The sequence below is a fragment of the Sarcophilus harrisii genome, chromosome 6 (genome assembly GCF_902635505.1).
Source record: "Sarcophilus harrisii chromosome 6, mSarHar1.11, whole genome shotgun sequence".
Classification (NCBI taxonomy): Eukaryota; Metazoa; Chordata; class Mammalia; order Dasyuromorphia; family Dasyuridae; genus Sarcophilus; species Sarcophilus harrisii.
In genome coordinates this window covers 155,866,021-155,882,631 of record NC_045431.1, presented here as the reverse complement: position 1 = coordinate 155,882,631, position 16,611 = coordinate 155,866,021, and the positions used below count along the sequence as shown (strand labels likewise).

General features: G+C 38.2%; 1 protein-coding gene across 1 annotated transcript in view; it reads left to right on the top strand.

Annotated features, from left to right (window-relative positions):
* FRAS1 (Fraser extracellular matrix complex subunit 1) overlaps positions 1 to 16,611 on the top strand; it is a 483,962-nt gene that overhangs the window by 444,151 nt on the left and 23,200 nt on the right. The window contains exons 60-65 of the mRNA XM_012552056.2: positions 3,636 to 3,836; positions 5,604 to 5,791; positions 7,699 to 7,974; positions 9,699 to 9,931; positions 14,185 to 14,345; positions 15,491 to 15,705. Of these exons, the coding sequence (XP_012407510.1) occupies positions 3,636 to 3,836; positions 5,604 to 5,791; positions 7,699 to 7,974; positions 9,699 to 9,931; positions 14,185 to 14,345; positions 15,491 to 15,705 (1,274 nt within the window). The remainder of the gene's footprint in view (positions 1 to 3,635; positions 3,837 to 5,603; positions 5,792 to 7,698; positions 7,975 to 9,698; positions 9,932 to 14,184; positions 14,346 to 15,490; positions 15,706 to 16,611) is intronic.

Genomic DNA, 16,611 nt, shown 5'->3' with positions numbered 1-16,611 from the left:
AATATTAAATGCTTCCTATGTAGACTTTATGAGTGCTAGGGAAGATCATTCATTCAACAAACATTTAATGCTTCCTAAATATTATGCACTTTTCAATGGTTGAGGAAGACAAAAAAGATTGAATCAAACACTCCTTCAAGGAGCTAATTCCCAAGACACAAACGCATATTCTTTTAAAAAATTATTTAGTATTTTCCCCAATTACATATAAAAACAATTAACATTCATTTTTAAAATTTTGAGTTCCAAATTTTCTCCCTCTCTTCCGATTCCCCACATTGAGAAAGCAAGCAATTTGATATGGTTTATGTGTAATCATGCAAGACATATTTCTCTGTTAGTTATGTTGTAAAAGAAAACATAGATTGAAATACTCCCAAAAAATAAAGTGAAAAAGTGTGTTTCCATCCTATATTTAGACTCCATCAGTTCTTTCTCTGGGGATGGAGAATATTTTTCATTATAAGTCCTTCAAAGTTGTCTCAGATCATTGTATTGTTCAGCATAGCAAAGTCATTCACAGTTGATCATTGTAGAATATTGCTTTTTTTAAAATTATCTTTATTTTTTCAAATAAATGCAAAAATAGTTTTCAACATTCACCTTCGCAAAACATTATGTTCCAAATATTTCTCCCTCTCCTTGCACCTCCCCAGGACAGCAAGCAATCTGATATAGGCGAAACATGTACAATTCTTCTAAACATATTTCCATTAAAATATTGCTTTTATCATATATGATGTTCTTCTGCTCCTACTTGTTTCACTTTGCATCAGTATAGACACATACCCAATGTAAAATATATAAATGGATTATGAGATAAAATGAGGGAGAATTAACTTTACATCCATGTCAGAAGTTCTTAATATTTTATTGTGCTTCACAGACCTCTTTGGCAGAATGGTAAAGTTTGTAGACCCCTTCTCAGGATTTTATTTTTGAATATATACATATATATAAAGCCAATTATATTGAAGTACAGTTGTCACTTTTTTTTATTAAACAAGCCTACAGGCTACAGATCTATAGAGGTCTAGAAAGGGCTCACAGAAATAATGACCTTTGAACCAGATCTTGAAGAACTTGTAGAAAAGCAATAGGCAGAGATGGGGAAGGGAGGACATTCCAAGAATAAGGAACAACACAAACAAAGTTTTTGAATTGAGAAACTTTGAGGTGCATTTGGTAGATAGGGATTTATGCATTTGTTTATAGTATAGAATATGTGAGGATAAGTAATATAAGATAGGGCTAGAATGGTAGATTGAATCAAGTTTTGGAGTACCTCAAATGACAAGTTAAGATGTCTGTTTGTTAGATTCTCAATCTCCTTGGCCACATCTCTTATTTTGCTTTTCTTTTTTTCTGTGATCTTTGGACTGGAAAAGATAGAACAAAATGGATTGTTAGGGAATCAATGCCTAAGATAATGAGGAAGATAGTAAGAGAACATTAAGCCCGAATGATTTCAAGTCACTCAACCCAAATGAACGGCATTTTGGTGTTTTGAAGGAGCTAGCAAAGATGAGTGATCTTTGAAAAATCCATGGGGAAAAGGTGAGGTCTCAGAACATTAGAGAAAGGCAAATGTCCCAATTTCCAAGAACAAAAAACAACTGCAATCTGAAAAAGTCACTGAGACTGATTTCAATTCTTGGTCCAAATTATACATCATCCGATTAGTACATCTTGGTGATCACAGTATCCTTGGTGATGACAAAGAGCCAATGTGACTTCATCAAGAATAGATTAATCATATTTCCCCCTTTTTTTGGATATGGTTCCTATTAGTTGGGGACAATGCTATACTTAAATTTTTTGAGTCTTTCCTTTTCTTGTGGTCAAGAAAGAGGGGTGTGGGCTAATTGGTGTTAGTTAGATAGTCCAAAACAAGTTGAAGAAGCAGAGTAATCCTTGCCCTCAAGGAACTTAAAATCTAAGGAGACAACAAATAAATAAATATGTACAAACAAGCAATATGAAAGATAGGAAATAATTAGCTAAAAAGAAAGAACTAGAATTAATAGGGGTTGGGAAAGTTTTTCTAAAGAAGATAGGATTTTAGTTGAGATTTAAAGGAAACTAGGAAAAGCAATAGGAATCATCTTTTGAGGAAGGAGAGCTTTCTGGGCATGAAGGACTGCCAAAGAAAATGTCCGCAGTTGAGAAATGGAGTGTCTTGCTCACTGGATCAAACCGTTGCAATAAAGCATGAGAAGACTGGGATGTTAGGAAGGAGCTCAATTATAGAGATCTAAGAAGACAATTTTATATTTAATCCTGGGGGTATAAGGAACCAGTGGCATTTTTTGAGTTGGGGTATATGTGTATGTGACCTGGTCGGACACAAGCGTTAAGAAAGTCAATTTAGTGGCTGATTGGAGAATGGATTGAAGTGGAGAGAGACTTGAAGCAGAGAGATTCACCCTCTTGTAAGTGACTTGCCATGGAGGTAGTGAGTAACAAAACTGTAATTTGAACCCAAAGATCTCACACTCAGAATCTATCATTCTTTCCAGTTCTCTATTGGATGCTCTTCAGGCACAGCTCCCAAATTATGTGCTGCAAGTATTGGAAACTTCCAGGGACACCATGGTGTGTTTTTAATTTCTAAGAGAAACACAAAAATACAAATGGTTAGGAATCTCTTTTGACCAAGGGGCATTTTGAAAAAAATTACTGAGACATTAAGGATACTATGAACTGAGAAATTTGGGAACCTTTGCCCTAGTAATTTGTACTTGGCCCTGTCCTGTTTAACATTTTTATCAGTGACTTGGAGAGAAGTACATAATGAAGGCTCATCAAATTTGTAGAGGGCATAAAACTGGAAAGAATTGCTAACACTGTGAATGACAAAATCGGAATCTAAAAAAGGCCTTAGTAGGCAGGGGTGTTGGACTGAATCTAATAAGACAAAATTGAATAGGAATGAATTTAAAGTCTCACATTTGAGTTCAACAAAATCAGCTTTACAAGGACAAGATGATGAAATCATGGCTAGATAAAAGATATTTGAGTATAGTAGAGTATGAATTTGATATGAGAAAACGGCACTGTCTGACAGTCAAAAAACCTAATTTAAGTGCAAGCCTATAGAGATGGCAATCCTGCTATACCCTGCCCTACTCAGAATGCATCTAAAATATTGTATTCAACTCTGGGAACCAAATTCCAGAAGATTCATTGAAAATCTAGAGAGCATGAAATAGAGTATCCAGGATGTTGAGGACTTCGTACTAGTGCCATCCGAGGTATGGTTGAAAGAGCTTGGAATGCTAAGTCTGGCCAAAAGAAAGTATTAGGAATATGCGATAGTTGTTAGGAAATATTTGAAAAGCTTTCATGTGGAAAATTCTTTTTTGATATCATAGGGAAGAAGCAGGGAGAATGGATGAGAATTGGGAAGAATGAATATAGGCTTAATGTTGGGGAAAAGTTCCTGACTATCAAACTGTCCCAAAGGAGGGTGGGCTGTGATGGAAAGTAATAGATTTCCTCTTACTGGAGGTCTTCAAGCAAAGATTGGCATGTTGGTGGGGATGGAGATGGAGAAGTCATGTTCATGTGATTTGGATTCAGTGATCTTCCAACTGAGATTGTGATTCTTTTTACCCCAAACTTGTTGTTTTTAGCTCCAACTATTGAATTTGAAGAGGCTGCATACCAGGTCCGGGAACCTGCGGGGCCAGATGCTCTTGCAATTCTGAACATCAAAGTAATCCGGAGAGGAGACCAGAATAGGACTTCCAGGGTCCGCTGCAGTACTCGAGATGGTTCTGCCCAGTCTGGTGTGGATTATTACCCAAAGAGCCGTGTCTTGAAATTCAGTCCTGGTAATGAAAAAGAAACTCCAAGATGGGGGATTTATTCATTGGAGAAGCATATATTTGCCATTGGGAAAAGGGATTAAGTAAAGGAAGGAAATTGAGAGAAATTATATCTAAAAAACATTTGTTTATGTAGAAAAATTTCAATAGTTATTTAACAAAAATAATGAGGAAGGGTTTTTTTAGGGCCATTGAATTAAAACATGTGCTTTCTTTCTTTCTCATTCTCTCTGCATGTATATGTGTGTGTATGTATGTATGTATATGTGTATCTATATATCTATATACACTCACAGAACATGTTTTTTTATTATTATTATAACTTTTTATTGACAGAGCCCATGCCAGGATAATTTTTTACAACATTATCCCTTGCACTCCCTTCTGTTCCGATTTTTCCCCTCTCCCCTAGATGGCAAGCAGTCCTATATATGTTAAATATGTCGCAGTATATCCTAGATACAATATATGTGTGCAGAACCAAACAGTTCTCTTGTTGCACAGGGAGAATTGGATTCAGAAGGTAAAAATAACCTGGGAAGAAAAATAAAAATGCAAACAGTTTACATTCGTTTCCCAGTGTTCTTTCTTTGGGTGTAGCTGCTTCTGTCCATCATTGATCAATTGAAACTGAGTTAGGTCTCTTTGTCAAAAACAGAGCATGTTTTAATGTTTAGTAATTGTTCAATAAAATTATGTGCTACTGAAATTATACTAATAGTTAAAATTGTACATTTGCAATCACACATACATGTGTATATTTACACATAAACACATGGGTATGTGTGTGCACACACATTTAGTTTTATATATATTCATATATATGTGTATATATATATATATATATAAATTTTGGTCAAGTGTACAGTTTCGTGATCATATAATTTTAATGAACAATAAAAGAACACACAAAGATTTGTTGTCCTCTAGGGTTTACAAAGAAATATGAGCTATGATGTTAGGAGTTATCACATTGCAGGTTTTCTACACACTATTTATCACAGAAGGCCAAGATAGAGACTGAAGCTGAAGGAAGGAAAAGAATGGGTAGGATCAAGGTAGAAAGAATGATAGCCCAACTGTGTGTGTACATATGTATATTTATACACATATAACGCAACAGTTATAACTGGCCAAATTAACTGGTTTAAAATTACTCATTAGGATCATTTAATAAAGAGGACTGGATATTTTCCACTTGGTGTCAATGCTGCCAAAACTTGTAGAGCAGTAGGAATGGGCAGCAGTGCTATAGAAAAGCTTCAATAATCCTTCTTATCAAGACAAGGCAAAGCTTAGAGGAAAGGAAGATCTTGCTTTGCCTTGAAAATAAAAATATACCTTTCTAAGTCTTGAGCTAGAACTGCTGTGAGGTTCCTACAACATCACCCGGTTTTTCTTTTGGGGTAGTCCAATCTTGTAGCTCATAGAGTTGATGCTCTTTAGGGGATGGATGTGAGTATGTATTTTAGTAAAAGAGAGAAAGAATTAAATGAAGACATGTCGCCAAGGTAGAATCTATTTCGAGTCATAGATTTTTATTACATCCAACTATCATCAGAAAAGCCTCATTAATCCTCATATGGTGTTGAATAATACATCTGCAGGTGAATGTTCCCGAGCTTCTATCACAGTGGAATTTTGTCTGTCAAATGGATTCTGTTCATTTTAAATAGCAGTAAGGCAATTAGCAAAAAGGCAAGTATGTATAAAACAGCTCACCCCAGAATCATCTCAGGTCTTTTCAACTTTCTCTTTGTTACCACGATACAGGTGTGGACCACATCCTGTTTAAAGTAGAGATTCTGTCTAATGAAGATCGGGAATGGCATGAGTCCTTCTCCCTGGTCCTTGGCCCTGATGACCCAGTGGAAGCAGTCCTCGGTGAGATAACCACTGCAACGGTGACAATCCTGGACCAGGAGGCTGCTGGGAGTCTCATATTACCTGCACCACCCATTGTAAGTGACTCAACTGAAAGAAAGCATTCTTTCCCAGAGGAATACGTGAAGGAAGGGAAACCTTGGAAGGTGAAAATCCTTTGAGTTACTGCAGAAGTCAGTGGAGCCCTCTGTTTGATAAAGGCAAAAAGGGAAAGAATCTTGTAAAAATGGGAGGTAATAGGTAGTGCAGTGGATAGAGCATTGACTCTGGAGGCAGGAGACCCTGATTTCAAGTATGGCCTCAGATACTTACTGTGTGAAAGCCACTTAACCTTAATTGTCCCCCACTGCCCCAAAAAGAAGATAAGATCAGAAGATACTTTCTGGATATTACCCTACAGATTTATAAACACTCACAGAACTTCCTGTTTGTAAAGTATATTTCTAACTTTAGGACTGAACATGATAAGTGAACAGTGTGAAACTGGAACTAGTAAAGGGATGCTATGATAACCTTGGCATTTAATAAAGAAATGTGGGAGTAAATCCTACCTCTTCAATTAACTTAAATTTAGTAAATTTATCAACAAGTATTTATTTCATCCCCACTCTGGACAAGTCCTAGGTGCTGGGTTTATAAAAACAAAAAGAAAAAAGTCCCTACTCTCAGCAAACTTACATTTGTCTTCACTTCATAGCTCCTCAGGCTTTAGGACTATAATTAGTAGAGAAAGTAGCAATCTATGTCAAGTGGAAGAAATTTCCTTACTAGAGCAAATCTGGTTCAAAAACCCATTAAAATTATTAACTCCATCAGAAACAAGAATAAATCACAAGAAATAACTTTTCTTGCACTCTGAATTTCTTTATCAGGATAATATGAACTAGTAGAATATTATTATTGTTATTTGGAGTTATTTGGAGAATTGATGTGGATTTTTTTCTCATTCCATGATAGGAGGGAGAGAAGAAGAAAGAAAGTGGAATAAATTGGGATGGGTGGGGGGAGAAATAGACTCAGGAAAGAGAGAGAGAGAACTGAGATGACTGCCCTAAAAGGTAAATCTTTGTTCTTGGTATAAAGAAGAGATGTTAGGTGAGGTCAGTAATTTTGTCATTTTCTTTTTATTTACCTCTGTGATCACCAGCACAAAGACATGAAGCCTTGCAGTAAACATTAAGCATTCTTTAGTTCTGTCTTCTGCCATTCCTTAAATGCAGCACTCAAACTCCCATTCTCATTCCCTTCAGATATCTCCAGCTATCCAGAAAGTACTTTCTTTTTATCTCCTTTCCTTAATATCCTTTGTTTTCTTCTAGTTCATCCCAGGTACTTTCTACTATGCAAAACCTTTTCTGATCCCTCTTTCCCAGCTGATTCTTCCCTCATGGTTTCCTTATATTTATTTTGTATATGCTTATATGTGCAAAACCAGTTATTTATAATGGTATGTTTCTGTGTTCTTATTTATAATGGAGCTAATCATTTAATGGTTTTGCATTATTGTTTTGGGGGGACTTTTTTTGGACTGGATTTGTGATATCATTTACCTAGTGCCTGGTGAGGGAATTCCTTCCACTCATGTAAATTGCCATCCTTTCTACTTACTGACAGTCTTAGAGAGCTGCCTGTGGAGCTGACAGGTTAAGTAATTTGCCCAGAGTCACACAGCCAGTATGAGTCCTGGGTTGGATTTTAATAAAGGTCTTCCTGACTCTGAATCTAGCCCTCTCTCCACTACTTGATGGATAATTTAATAATTGGCTTACAAATGTGAAAAGGCTCAAGTTCAGATACATTTCACCACCTATTGTTCTGTGTTGTTTTCTCAGGGCTGCCTCTTTTCACAGGTTTCTATTAGATTTCAAAGTTAGGCAGATGCTACAATAATGTCATTTATGCGATGCTTGTGGGAGGCAAGGTCCAGCTCTCAGCCTTGCTGCTTGAACTTCCCTGAAGCTTCATTGCTTTCATTGTTTTGCAGGTGGTCATGCTTGCTGATTATGACCATGTGGAAGAAGTGACCAAGGAAGGAGTCAAAAAATCTCCCTCCCCAGGGTATCCACTGGTCTGCGTCACCCCTTGTGACCCTCACTTCCCCAAGTATTCCATTATGAAGGAACGGTGTGTGGAGGCTGGCATCAATCAAACTTCGGTGCGTTTTAGCTGGGAAGTAGCAACGCCCACAGATGGCAATGGGGCAAGATCTCCCTTTGAGACCATCACGGACAACACACCCTTTACCAGTGTCAACCACATGGTATGTATGATGGCCATGATGGAATGAGTAAGCGCAGACTTGCTTCCATTTTTCCTTTGGAAAGCTCTGAGATAAATTTGTTTTAATTGTGTTAGTTGTAGCTGATTCCATGTGACCTCATGAATAACAACACAATAATACTCTACATAAGGTTTTCTTGGCAAAAATGCTGGAGTGGGGTTGCCATTTCCTTCTCAAGGCAAATAGAAATTAAGTGATTTGCTTAAAGTCCAACTGAGCCATTAGCTGAAATAAGGTACCTAGATTTAATTCTGTCCCACGTAGCATGAGGGGTTAAACACATGCATATGTATACAGTCTTTTATTTACTTTTCCCATTTAATAAATATGCATTACTGATCTCTATTGGGAGCCTTTTCCATTTGAGAAAACATGAAAAATAAAAAAAGAAGGGTAAAATAGAGTCATTGTGGGGAAAGCAAGACTAGTTGGGTAAACAACTGAAGAATAATAAACAACAGAGATGACTTCCTTACATTAATGAAACACGGTCTTTTCTGTCACTTTCTCTCAAAAAGCAAGCTGAAGGAAATAGGTAGCAGTTCAGAGAACACTGTGCTTGTTTGGAACTATCTTGATTTGGATCTAGCCTTCTCCAATACAAAGAAGGCAGTAAGGTGGTACAGTGGTCAGAGCACTGGGTCGAATCAGAAAACCCTGAGTTCAGATTTGATTGCAGATACTTTATTAGTTGTGGGACTTTCTTTGATCAAGTCAGTTAAACTCTGTTCGCCTCAGTTTCCACATCTATAAAATGATTATAGCAATAACACCAACCTCCCAGAATTGTGAGTCGCCACATAAATGCTATATTAAAACCTCTCCCGAGCTTTGATTTCTAGTACTAGAGTAAGGATGTAATTTTTTCTATAAGCTTAGCTGCATTTTGCTCATTTTCTATTATGGGCTGGTAACCTATCTCTTTCAACTTGCATCAGAATTTACATGCAGCACATTTCACATTTCTCTCTGTTCTGTAATAACTTTCAAAGAAGTTTAGACTGCTTTTCACCAAATTTGGTTCATTATTATAGGGCAACAAATGGAATTTGTGGTTTAGTCTGCCATCTTGAAGCAAGGGAACAGTTGATCCTTTTTAAATGAACAAATCAATAGTCTTTAATGAATCTCAGCAAAGACTTTAAAATTTGTCTGTAGTTCACAAAAAACATGAGGTTTTTTCTTCCTAGAGCAGAGATTCTTAGCATGAACTTGTTTTTTAAAATATTTGATACCTATGTTTCAGTGTAAATAGTTGCCTTTATATAGGCATACTAAAGTATCCATGATTCTATACGTAACAACATCAAAGGGTCCAGGACACACAAAAAAGACATGTCCTGGAGTATGTTTGCCAAGAAATTCAGATAGACCTAATAAAGTGACCTGACGAAAAAAAGGGAGTCAACAGCTACATCCTGAATTTCAGATATAAACATTGTTCCCATTCCTGCAAGGTTTATGGTTAATATGTCCATGACAACAGTGGACTTTGGCCACTGTCCCCTGTCACTGGTATGAAGCTTTAAGAAACTCTTATGTTGTACACAGTAGCTGAAATCACCAACTCTATCAATTCTAGGAGTTTCTGAAGTTAACAAAGATTAGCCAGGATAAGACCTGCAACTACAGGGTATAGAGCTGGTTGTGATTTCAGCATGGTTCAGCAAATCTGATTTATCTCCCCTCTTGTTCCTTTACAGGTCCTGGACAGTATCTACTTCAGCAGGAGGTTCCACGTGCGCTGTGTGGCAAAGGCTGTGGACAAAGCGGGGCATTTGGGGACCCCCCTGAGAAGTAACATTGTGACCATAGGGACAGACAGTGCTATCTGTCACACCCCTGTTGTGGCTGGGACCGCCAGAGGCTTCCAAGCTCAGTCCTTCATTGCTACCCTGAAATACCTTGATGTCAAACATAAGGAGCATCCCAACAGGTCAGCCAGATGTCACCTGATAAGTGCCATATGGATTGGGAAAAGCCTTATGTAGGAGATGGTATTTGAGCTGAACTTTGAAAGGAATTAGAGATTCTGAGAGGCTGAGGAGAGGAAAGAATATATCTCAGATAGGGACAAGCCCTGGAATGAGCTTGGTGATGAGAGGGAAGGAGTGTCATGCGTGAGGAACAGAGAATAAGTTTGGCTAGCCTGTATACTTTTATACTCAGAGGGACGTATAGTACCAAGACAGATCTTCTGATTCTAATACTTTCCTTTCTACTATGATGTTTCTCGGTACTGGAATTAGTCTAGGTACCAAGGACACTCAAACTCCTCTGATCCATATTCCTAACAGAAGGGAAAAAACATGACTTTAGTGGCAGAGCATTATCAGCAGCATCCTACGAAATTGTAGCTGTTTCAAGCCTACCTAAAGACAAAGCTTGTTCTTTCCTATTTTAAAAAAATGGCAGATGTCCACTGCAAGATCTTCATGTGAATGGGTGGGCCTGTCAAGTGATAAACTGCAAAAAACAAAGAAAAGAGCCAAAGGAAGAGAAGGGTGGTGGCAATCAAGAGGAACAAAGGGACTGTGGAGTTTTTGTTTTCATCTTACCTGAGAAAGATATCATTAAATAGTACAAAATCAAAAAATAAATTTGCCTTTACTTGTCTGATAACCACTTGAGTCAGATATCTAAGCTATAGGAAATGCTAGAAGGAGAGGGTACCCCAATATTATATTCCTTCCCTCTTTATCTAGTAGAGGTTTTCTCTTCCTATCACCAGCCCTGTCTTGGCCCTTCTGCCTCCTGATGGTTGAAATGAAGAAAGGAGATGGGAATTTTTTCTCCCTAACTTCCTGCTATTCCATATAGTTTTATATAAATACCTCTCCAGGTCCACTAGTTTCTAAGTTAAGAATAAAGATGTAAACTTGGTCTAAACTTTTGGTGCCATCTTCTCCATGAAAGATGAGAGCAAAACCTCCAGAAGCCCCATTAGTTATGAAAATACCTACAGCCATGTGTAACTTCCACCAAACACTGTTTATTCCCCCAGTTACTCAAGGTAGAAAAAGAAGGATAAAGGGAAAACATCCCAGCAACTATTACATTAACATTTCTACCAGATGAAGAAGTTAGGCTAAACCTAAAGTTTCTGCTGATCTGGGGAAGCATGCTCAGATTTTGTATTTGGTCACAGAAAACCAGTGACCAAAAATTAATATAAACCAAAAAGACAATTTCCTTTTGATTTTCATTTATCTCAGAAAGCATTTTCTTTAAAAAAAAAAAAAAAAAAAGAACCGAGGCTGTGCGACTCTGGGCAAGTCACTTAACCCCCAAATTAATTGCCTTAGCAAAAACAAACAAATAAACAAACAATTGAGGCAACTCTGCTAGAGAAAGGATCCAGAGTTTGATGACCTATATTTTTACTTCTACTCTGTGCTTTCATCTCTCCAAGGCTGTTGTTCCCTTATCCATGAAATGAGGGTTTACACCAGAAGGCCTTTGAGATTCCTTCAATATCTAAAATTATAGGGTTTTAGCCTCTTTGGGTTAGCCTGTTGCAGTACAGAGTGGTAAATATTGTGCTGCACAGAATTAAACAGTTTTATGCTGTATTGTTCTGGGGACCCTATTGAAGGAATGTTCATCTGTTTTCAAGAGCTTATAATCAAGCCAAATGACAAAATAAACAGTGACAGTTTGTTATAAACAGTTTGTTTGTAAACATGAGAAACAACAAGAATTTTAAAATCAAATGAGCTATGCTCTAATACAAATGCTATGTTAGAGAAAGAAATGGCAAACCATTTCATTGTATTTGCCAAGGAAACCCTAGATATGGTCATGAAGAGTCAGATATGACTAAAATGACTTAACAACAATTGCTGTATGAAAATGCTCAAAGCAATATGTCATAATGCCTGTAGCCTCTCCTCATCTCCCAAACAAAAACCAGGAAAAGCCCTAAAGCCCTCAATTCAGATATGCTACCAGATAATACCTGCTCTTATAATTATCCTCAGCACTCACATCACCTTGGTATTACATATTATTCATCCTTCATTTTCAAAGAGGACAGTGACATTATAGGTGACATTTTGACTTTTGCATGAATTGGATTCAAGTGAAAAATTGTGCAAAGTTGTCAACTTCACTCTTCCTGAGTCTTTGATGTTCAGTGCTAGGACAGAAGTCTAGGTGGCTGATGATGGCCCAGGATACAGTGAATGACTGTGGGCTCCTCTCTGCTTGATCAAGCTCCAAAAGCTCCATAGAGCCTGCTTCAGCCACTTCCATAGATGTTAGAACAAATTATTCTCATCCAGCCATTCCACTGGGGAAAATGTTCAAGTATTTGGGGCAGACATCCTATCTAACTCACCTACTGGTTTGAGACCTGTCAGTTTAGCTATTTGCTGAGATGGTTTTTAAGACTGTGCTCACTTCATATTTTATAACTTCTAGGAGCCACAGGTTGGGTGAATCAGATGAACTCAAAATGTGGATTAAATAGCCCTAAAATAGGGCTCAGTAAAGTCTCACACCAAAAGTGCTAACTATCCTGAACACTCTATATATGTACTATATGTTGGTAGAGAGACGGGAACACTAGCAATCAGGGTCACAGCTCAGCCCCTGCACATGGCCTTTCTTACAAGAAGACCCTGCCCCTCATGGGGGCTTTCCAATTCCAAATTTGTCCTGGCATAAATTAATGAATGGCCTTTTTGGACATTTCCTTATTCAGAGTAGGAAACAATTCTCACAGTGAACTCATCATTACCATATCTGGCTCACTCTTCCATTTCATCAAACGTTATCTTTTCAACTATCAGTCATCTTTCTCTGTGTTCTTTTGATAACTGTTCCCAGGCTAGTTCCTTCTCCTCCTGACAAATGGTAGCTCTGGGGTTGCTTCAAGCTACTATAAAATATCCCCTTGGAATTCCAGGCACATACATTCCCTTTTGGCTTCTAGAACATACTTATTTTTCTTTTATATACTCTTGGCCACATGGCATCCTAACCTCCTGATACAAGGCAGTGTTGATATTTATTTCATCAAAGTTGAAATAAGCCTTGAAGAACAGGCCATGGTGCAGTAGAAGAGAAGTATGAGATCATTTCAGAGAGGGAGAAGAGGATGAGTAAAAGATCAGCAGTTCGACCAGATGAGATATGTAGCAGAAGACTGAATTTACAATATAGGAGCTAGGTGGCATCCTAAAATTCATAGAGAGGGACAGGGAAAGGGAGAGGAGGAGGAGGAGGAGAGAGAGGGGGGAGGGAGAGGGGAAGGGAGGGAAAGAGAGGGAGGAGGAGGGAGAGAGAGACAGAGAGGGAGGGAAGAAAGGGGAAAGAGAGGAATGTACAGAGAAAGAAAGAGGAAGGATCAAAGGACACAGGGGGAGAGAGAGAGAGAAAGAAGAGAAGAGAGAGAAAGGAGGAATGGACAGAGACAGGAGTGGATGGAAGAGAGAAAGTGATAAAGAGGGAGGAAAGGAGAGGGGTAGGGAGGGAAATAGAGAGAGAGGAAAATAGAGAAAGTAAGAGACAGAGAATGACAGGGTGGAAAAGGGAGAGACAGAGGAGGGGGCAGAGAGAGGGAGGGAGGGAAGATACACACAGAGGGAGGCAGATAAAGGGAGGAAGAGACAAATGAACAAAACAGACTCTTTATAAATATAAGCCAGCCTAGTACAGTGGAAAGAGTGCTAGCTTTTGCTCATATGACCAGGGTTCAAATACTACCTCTGATATGTGCTACCCGAAGGTTATCAGATATCAGGTAGTTTCTGGAATCTTGGTTTTCTGCAAAATGAGAGAAGATTGAATGTTCCCTGAGAGCTCTTCTAGCTCTCAGTTTTTGATGTCATAATGAATAGAATGGACATAATAACTTGAACTTATAAGGAAGGCAATTCTAATAGGAAAGAAAAAATTGAAATAATTTCATCCAATAAAGTAAAAGAAAAACAAACCAACTTTGTATTTCATGGTGTTATAAATCCAAAGTTGAGAATACTTAAAAAAAAAACAAAAAACCTGAATTCCATATTATAGCCTTACCTTTATACATGAAACCCAGCTTTAAATATTATAGCTAGGGATCATTTTTGACATTAAGGGAAAGAAAAAGGTGGTTATGAGAAGTAAGTCTGTTAGGCTACTTGTTAACTATAACTAAGGTAAACTTGGACTTTAGCCTAATCCATATTGATTCCTCCCCAGAATCCACATCTCAGTCCAGATCCCACACCAAGATGGCATGCTGCCTCTTATCTCGACAATGCCATTACACAATGTGCATTTTCTTTTATCGGAGTCCATCTACAGACATCAACACGTCTGCTCTAATCTCATCACCATTGGGGATCTGAAAGGTATCTCAGGTAAGCCTAGAGAATGCCAATATCCTGCTTGCGTGACTCAAGACTAAAGGCTAGAGGAGATTAAGCTTATTCTTCTTGGTTCCAGAAAAGAAAACTGTGTGTAAAAGGTGGTGCTTACCTGTAAAGCAGTAAATATAGCCTAGATGTAAGAAAAAAAATTTTCTTAACAATATGAGTTATCGGTAATTGAGGAGGCTGCACTGGAAGACCATGCATTAGTTACCCTTCACTAAAGGTCTTCAAAAGCTGATGTCAGCACAGTGTAGAGAAAGAACATTAGGTCTACAATCTATTAAGACCTGATTTCAAATATGGCCTTGGGTCATTTAACTTTGGTCTGCCTCAGTTTTTCCAACTGTAAAATGGGGAGAATAATAGCATCTGCCTCCTAGGGTTGTTGTGCTATTATTATGAAGATAAAATGAGATTATAATTATAAAACATTAAGTACCATGCCTGGTATACAATAGATGCTTAACAAATACTTGTTTCCTTCCTTTCTGATGGTTATGATGTCATAAAGCCATTTTTGTGCAAATTTGACTTGATAATATCTTTTCTATTTCTGAAATTCAGTAAGTTCTGAGTTTTCTTTAATGTATTCAAAATTATAAAAGTTGATGCAAAAAAGGGCATTTTGCTTGTTCTTTACACTATTGTTTTTTTTTCTTTAAAAAATTCAATGTTTAAAAATTTGAGAATTACTGCATGGATGCATTTCCTCTGCCGTCATTTTGTTGCCTAGTAACTGAGTCATGAGGTATAATGTCACACATCTGACCTCTTAGGGTAGGCAGCTGGGTGTTAGGAGAGAGACAATTTTTTTAAAAAACTTTTTTTCTTTTTGCATATTCGGCTACCAATTTTGACTTCTACCCAAGCTTATTTCTTCCCAGCTTCCTGCTGTCTCTTAGAGGATTAAATGAGCCAATCCAGTGTTTATTTTGGCAGCAAGCGCTGCATTTAACACATGGCAATGGGCACTTAACAAGGCTTGCATATCATTATCTCAGTAGTTTGAAGTACACACATTGTGCTATTAATAGTCACCCAGATAGAGGAGGAAAGACTTGAGCGGTCCCATATGACACCGTTGCTTAATAAAGCTCCCTTGGATCAGTGAAAACTCCTTTTCTTGTCCCCAGAAGCAGGATTCTTGGATGAAGTCATCTATGACAACATTGCCCTGGGCCCGGGCTATGACCGTCCTTATCAGTTTGATCCCACAGTGAGGGAGGCTAAGACCATCCAACTCTACAAGCACTTGAACCTGAAGAGCTGCACCTGGACATTTGATGCTTATTATGACATGACTGAACTGATTGATGTCTGTGGGGGATCTGTAACCGCCGACTTCCAGGTGTGCTTCCACTGTTCTCTCTCTGTCCTCTCATTTTCTCTCCACAACCATCTTTTCAGACAAACATCAGGTCTGATGATAGGGCACCTAAGTTAGCACCTTACATGCTTCAGATACTTTGGCTCCTTCTTCCCTGGCTGAATAATATTCCCTTGCTGGTAATGCATGTGGGAACATCACTTATAAAATGAACCAGAGCTACCAAATTAAGTAGATGGATAAGTTGTTGCCATCATTTTTTATGTTTCATAAAATGTTTGAGAGGAAATGTGGTGCAGTGGATACAGAGCTCACCTTGGAGTGAAGAAGAGCTGAGTATGAATTTTGTGATGATAGAGGGACAGAGAGGAAGGAAGGAAGAAGAAAGGGAGGGAGGAAAGAAGGAAAGGCAAGCAAGGGCAGATTTTCTGAATGGGGAGCAGTAAAATATAGGAATGAGTGTTAGACCAAGATTCAAGTTTACCATTTGGTTATCACTGCAGCAGCCTAGACTACAAATTCGTCAGCTTTAAATGAATGGGACTAACTGAGATATCTATAAGATCTCTTTCCGGTGCCATAAGTCTGAGTTTCTTGGACTAAGGGCAATCAATGGCCCTCCCCTCCTAAAGGAAGACCAGAAAAGGCAGTCTCTCTAGTTCAGTACACAAAGTTACAGAATTTGAGAGTTGGCCACAATCTCAGTGGTCACATACCCTTGAATACATCACTCCTGTAGCACACCTGGCCAGCCTCTGCTAAAGATCTCCAAGAAGGAGGAACCTACTAGCTCTCGAGCCAGCCTATCCCCTGTGGGACACCTTTAGTAAGAAAAAAGGAAGGTTTTGTCAACATTGAACCAATGTTTGTTCTTTTTAGCAACTTCCATATAAAAAAGTTCTTTACCCAGGCTATCCTCCCTTCTCT